General features: G+C 34.7%; 1 protein-coding gene across 1 annotated transcript; it reads left to right on the top strand.

The window, feature by feature from the left end:
- Window positions 1–490: 490 nt before the first annotated feature.
- Window positions 491–2,303, top strand: LOC120270336 (protein ALP1-like). Its single transcript, XM_039277340.1, has 2 exons — window positions 491–495; window positions 1,039–2,303. The coding sequence occupies exons 1-2, from the start codon at window positions 491–493 to the stop codon at window positions 2,066–2,068; spliced, it is 1,035 nt and encodes a 344-aa protein (XP_039133274.1). The 3' UTR covers window positions 2,069–2,303.
- Window positions 2,304–6,365: the final 4,062 nt, after the last annotated feature.

Here is a 6,365-nt window from a genome sequence, read left to right as displayed (position 1 = left end):
GCGGGCAAACAAAAAAAAAAAAGAACTATTTTGACTCCAAAATTGTTGAATGATTTTGTTTATATTTAAATGATTACTATGATGATAGAAATTAAACCCTTTATAAGTAAGAAATATGCAATTGATTGATTCGGGAAAACTTGATGAACTTCTTATTTTGAAAGAATCACCGAAAATAGATTGGGAGAAAAAAATGATAATGAGAAAATGAAGAAACATTATATGCAAATAAAAATGATGATATCCTTTTATGGTTGAATGGACGATATTTACCGGCATCATAAATTTGCCCTACCATACTAAACAAACTATGGTCTTAACCTATTGCCATCCTCTATTATATTATATTATGTATTCAATAAAGATTATTTGCCTAAATGCCATTCTCTATTAAATTCTCTCCTCCTCTTGAGCGCTCCACTCCCTGTAAAACAACATATTCCTATCCTCTATTATATTATGTATTCAATAATAAAGATTATTTACCTAAATGCCGTTCTTTATTAAATTCCCTAACAAGCATGGAGTAAGATTTTTCAAAGGTGGAGCCGTGGAGGTCTCTCACCTCTGGAGCACACAACTCCCTGTAAAACACATCCCATCACTATGGGTTAGAAACTAATAAATTTTGAAATTCGTAAAGATCAATGTATCCATTGAAAGATCCTCACTAAGTGTAAAATAAATAAAAAAATCAAACATTTTGCAATAAGGTGGATAATATCTCTCCCAAAATAACCCTCATTCAAATCCATATCTCATCATTATATTTCCTAATAATAATAATAATAATAATAATAATAATAATAATAACTATCATACCATGAATGGCCAATTCCAATAAAATCAATTCCTTAAAAACCCAAAAAAACACTAATGAGCTAATTATAAACTAAACAACCCAAACCAAACAAAGAGGACCTCCATCTCCTAATGGAACCTCGCCTTGCCTCCACCCTCGCTGCCTCTTTCCTCTCCCAATCCCTCTTAATCCTTCTCCTCTTCTCTTCTCCTCCTCCTCATCCTTCTCCCTGCAAGCGCAAGCGCCACCCACCTCTCCAAGATCCACCGGATCACCACCGCGCCCTCCTCCTCCCCCGCCCCGCCCCCTGACCACTTCCGCCTCTCTTTCGGCATCTCCTCCTCAACCTTCGAATGGCTCTCCTCTCTCCTCGACCCCCTCCTCGATTGCCGCGACCCTTCAAGCCCTTTGCCCCGTCTTCCTCCTCCCACCCGCCTTGCCCCTCGCCCTTTCTCGCCTCTCCTCCGGCTGCCCCCTACTCCGACCTCGCCCACCGCTTCCCGCGTCCCTGAGTCCACCGCCCGCTTCTCCGCTCGCCGTCTCTACCGCGTTCTCTGCACCAACTTCCGCTTCTGGCTCGCCTTTCCTTCTCTTCCCGACCTCAATCTCGTCTGCTCCGGTTTCCAATCCCTTCCTCTTGGCCTCCCTGACTGTTGCGGCTCCATCATCTCTGCTCGCTTCCTTGTTCACTCTGGCGCCTCTGTTGCTGCCCAGATTGTCACTGATTCAAGTTCGAGAATTCTCAGCATTGCTGCTGGTTTCAATGGTGAGAAATCTGATTACCAAGTCTTGCAATGTTCTTCTTTGTATAAGGATGTGGTTGCCGGGAGATTGTTGAGCTCCACTCAGTACTTTGTTGGGGATGGGAACTATCCTTTGCTTCCTTGGTTGATGGTTCCTTATAAGGATCCTATTCGAGGTACTTGTGAGGAAGATTTCAATGTTGCTCATGGCCTTATGTTTCAGCCTGCTCTCAGGACTGTGGCTAGTTTGAGGAATTGGGGTGCGCTTGGGTGTTTGGGGGAGGAGGAGGATTTGAAGATGGCTGTGGCCTGTATTGGCACTTGTGCTATCTTGCACAATGTTTTGCTGATGAGGGAGGATTATACCGCTCCCTCTGATGAAAGCAGGGGCTTTTCAGAGGTCCCTGAGCAGCAGGGAGAGGATTTGAGTTGTGATTCTGAGAAGAAAGCTTTGGTGCTGCGGAGCATGTTATCTATTAAAGCCAGGATGTTGTGTAGCTCTAGCAATTTGGTTAGCAAGTGAGACATTTTGGAGAGATGGTGCAGTTTTGAAATCGGTGCGTGCTAATTTCTTCTGGTTTTTTCTTCTTCTCAAAGTATGCGTGAGTTTTGTTAGCCATTGCTCATTTTAGGTCATTCATAAGATTGTTTGTTAGTTAACAGGTTGGTAAATTTATTTCATTCTTGTTCTGTTATTATGATGGATTTCTTTCTTTCATGCTCTTGTTCATGTGATTATTTGTTTACCTGTGATTTGATTAGCGCATCAATTGCGATATAAAAATTTAGTTCACAACTGTAAAGAACTCTGAACATAATCAATTATAATGCTGTGTCCAGCTCAGTAACTTTCTTTGTGGGTGTTTTAATTTTCATTGATTTACATTGAAATAAATGTATTCCTGCTTTTTCATGGCTAATTTGTAATTTATTTTTTTAGGTAGGCTGGTTTTCTTTTTATTCATGCTTTTTGTTTATGGAATTGTGGGTTTTACCTGTGATTTAATTAGAACATCAATTGTGCTATAAATATTTAGATTGCAACTGTAAAGAAACCTGAAATCAATTATAATGTAATTTATCCAGCACAGTGATGAGTATATATCTTTATGGAGGTTTTTGGTTTCCAAAGATGATTTGCTGCTTTATATACATTGATATACATGTATTCATGCAAAGGTAATTTCTAATTCATGTTTACATAGGATGGATTTCTTTCATTTGTGATTTTGTGCATGTAATTATGGGTTTACCTGTGCTTTGGCGAGCACTTCAATTGTGCTAAATATTTAGATTACAACAGTATACAACTCTGAACAGAATCAATTATAATGTTGTTTATCCACCACAGAGAGAGTATACTTCTCCGTAGATGTGTTGGATTTAAATAATCAATTCTTATTTATATGAAAAACAATTAATGCTTTCATGCTGTTTCAATGCTAATTTGTTATGTTGTCTGCTGTCAGTCATACTAGACAATCATTTAATCTATCTAACCAAAATATAGAATTAAGATTTGCTGCCATTAGCCATTGACAGATATTTACTCAAAGAAATTTTCAATGTTTCTCACTTGGTATATAAATTCTCAGTCACATTCTATGTAGTCTCTTTTATTATTGCGCGTCTATGAGACATTATTCTGCCTTTGTATGGCAAATGTTAGTGGACACAATTGCCTCTTCTGTTATTGCGTGTCTAGCATTCATTTTGCGGCCTTTGTATGGCATTTGTTAGTGGATACAATTGTGTTATTTATATACATTAAAATTAATGTTGTCCTGCCATCATTCATTTTATACAATAATCCATATAGAACTCAGCTTTGCTGGTAATGACCACTGATGGATTATTTACTTGGAAGAAATTTATAATCTTTGGCAATTCATGCTGGCTTTATTATCAGCATTCACAATTATTTATTGAGCTTCTAGGATACATTATACTGACTTTGTATGGCATATATGAATCCAAATAAATGGTTCTCTGAGGTCCAATCATAATATATTCTTTTATGTATTTCTTTTTATTTTCTGAATTTCAATGTGAGAGCTTTCACTGCTTGCATATTAGTCCATGTTCTGGCATAAAAGGAAAACACATATAGATCTTAGTAGGGAGTTTCAGGTATCAATGCCTCTGGAAATAAGTTTATGTTTAATAGAGGACCTAATTTTAAATATATATATATATATATATTTTTTGGCTAAACATATTTATTTCATTGGTTTAATACCCTGTGTGGATGGAAGAGTGTAGCCCATTTGTTCTATCTTGGAGTTGCATCGAAGGGCAGTAATCTTTTGGTGTTAGGCATTTGGCAAAGGATGGCTTGCAAAATCAGCAGGAACTAGTATAGCATCTGATATATTTTTGTAGTGCTTTATTAGCGAAAGTATTAATATATAGTCTTTGGTCTTAATGTTTACCTTACCTCACGTTCCGTATTCAAAGTTATATTTCAAATATGTAATTTTCATGCTTGTGACTTAAAGTGAAAATTACACAATGTTACACTGACTACAGTTTACTGTTTTGATGTTGAGTATATGGATTGTTAGAAGTTGACCAGAGTTTTTGAATTTCTGGTCGATGGTTTTGATTTTTCCTGTTGTTGGCACGTCAAGCCAATAACTCGGTCATTTTCTTTTTATAAACAAAAATTTATGAAGTCAAACCAAAAGTTTGATTGGTACATTTTTACTATATCCAAGGTGATATTGAAAGATGGTCTAAATAATTTCATCAGTGTACAAATCTATGACGTACTCTCCAGTCTCCATATTGGGAAGCTCATTAAGCCTTTGCAGTAGCTGTTGACATTTTATACGTCAAATTGGAATTTAATATTATGATTTGTGTAGAAGTCAATTGCTTCAGACGTCAATTGCTTTAGATATATAGGTGTAAGTGTAGCCTTAGCCCAAGTATGTCAACTTTTTTTTTTTTTACCAGAGAAACGTTAAGTTATTATATTAAATATTTCAATTTTTCTAGAATGACATAGTATTCTTTAGGTATTACAAGTCTATCTTCTTTTTCAAAAGCATTCTTAAGGATAAGTGCATCATATGCTAAACTTTTCCAACTAGTATATATATGTAAATCTTAATTCAGAATCACCTGTTGCTAACACACTCTGAGTAGGATAAGATTTTTGCCCACGGAAATATGTTATAATATTACTTGGGATAGATTGGTGGATATGTGTGCCATCAAGAAGTGGCCAACACAATCCAATTTAATTAACAAAATAATTGCTAATATTATGTAAGCTTTTATTAAGAGTGTAGGTATAATTAAATTTTGATCACTTATTTTAAAATATGGCAACAATCTTGGATTTTGTGTAATAATTGGAGTAGTAGTTGTGTTTGGTGATAGAATTAATTGACATCAAAGTTCTCCAAGAACATATAAGATATGATTAAAATACTAATTAACAGTTTCTCCATAGCATAAAAAATTAATTCCAATCACTCTAACTCTAACATTATAACCAACAATTTGAAGAAGCATAGTTGTTAGCTTTCCAACTCTTACACATGTAAAGCTTTGTATAATAATCCTTTAGTTTTAATATATCACAATAAAAAAAAAATGATGTTCTTTTCATTATTTACATCAATATATTAGCCTCATCGGAGTCATATGAAATATAATTTATGCATTGTTCATCTCTATTATAATAAGTTTCTCGTGGCAAAATAAGTTTTTTTTTTCTATACCATGTTAAAACGAAAATAGTGATAGTGAGAGTTGAGGCAACCACATCATATTAAAGATGGCAATCTGTATCCTACCCGACGGGTATACCCGTACCCGTATCCGGTCAAAAAAGGTATTAGGTACGGGTACGGGTAAGAGTATGATCCATTATTTTTTAAGAAGGTACGGGTCGGGTAAAAGTATGCCCTTACTCTACCTTTACCCATACCCTTACCCATACTCTTACTTGTTGAAGAGGGTACGGGTTTTTACCCGTACCCGTACCCTCATATATATATATATATAAATTATATATAGATGAATTACTGAGTTTAGGAAATTAGGGATTTGCTTAAAACCTAATTTCTTAAACTCGGTAACTCATCTATATATAATTTTTTATTACTTGTTATGTAATTTTGAATTTAAGAACATATGTTTAAATATGGTATTGTAATGGATTATGATTTATTATTAATAATAGTATTTTAAATTAATTCAGTAATTTGAACAACGGGTAAGTGGGTACCCTGCGGGTAAGGGTAAGGGTATGGATTTTTTACCTTGGAGGGTACATGGAGGGTACAGATAAAGGTATGCATATAGAGTAGGGGTTACAGGTACAGGTAAAAGTTTTGACATATCTTACCCATACTCTATCCATTACCATCTCTATATCATATTCATCTTTAAAATTTGATTCTATCTATAAGTCATGCTACACTCATCATTAAATAAAAATAAATAAGTAAATAAATAAATAAGCAGAATGACCACTATTAATTCTTTGATATGAGTTGCAATCAAAATGTTAAAATAATTCCCTAGGTAGGTATTGATTCATTAAAATAATTTTTACCATTGAGAGAAAGGAAGATCATACACATCTTAAAATTTCCTAATTAGGTTAAAATAACTAGTCACTATAATTGCAAGCAAGGTAGGCACAAAAGGTTACTTGCAACATCAAACCATTTCATACTTCTTAAAATTGCACACTAAGAACAATAAAAAGCTATCTAATAATTTCAACTGTTTTTTGTCTTAACCATCACAATTCTTCATCAAATTGGTTATGCAAATAACCAGCTTTATACAAACTTGATGTA

Source organism: Dioscorea cayenensis, chromosome 10, assembly GCF_009730915.1.
Source record: "Dioscorea cayenensis subsp. rotundata cultivar TDr96_F1 chromosome 10, TDr96_F1_v2_PseudoChromosome.rev07_lg8_w22 25.fasta, whole genome shotgun sequence".
In the NCBI taxonomy this organism is placed as follows: Eukaryota; Viridiplantae; Streptophyta; class Magnoliopsida; order Dioscoreales; family Dioscoreaceae; genus Dioscorea; species Dioscorea cayenensis.
The sequence above is the reverse complement of the archived record's forward strand: the minus strand, read 5'-3'. Positions and strand labels throughout refer to the sequence as shown.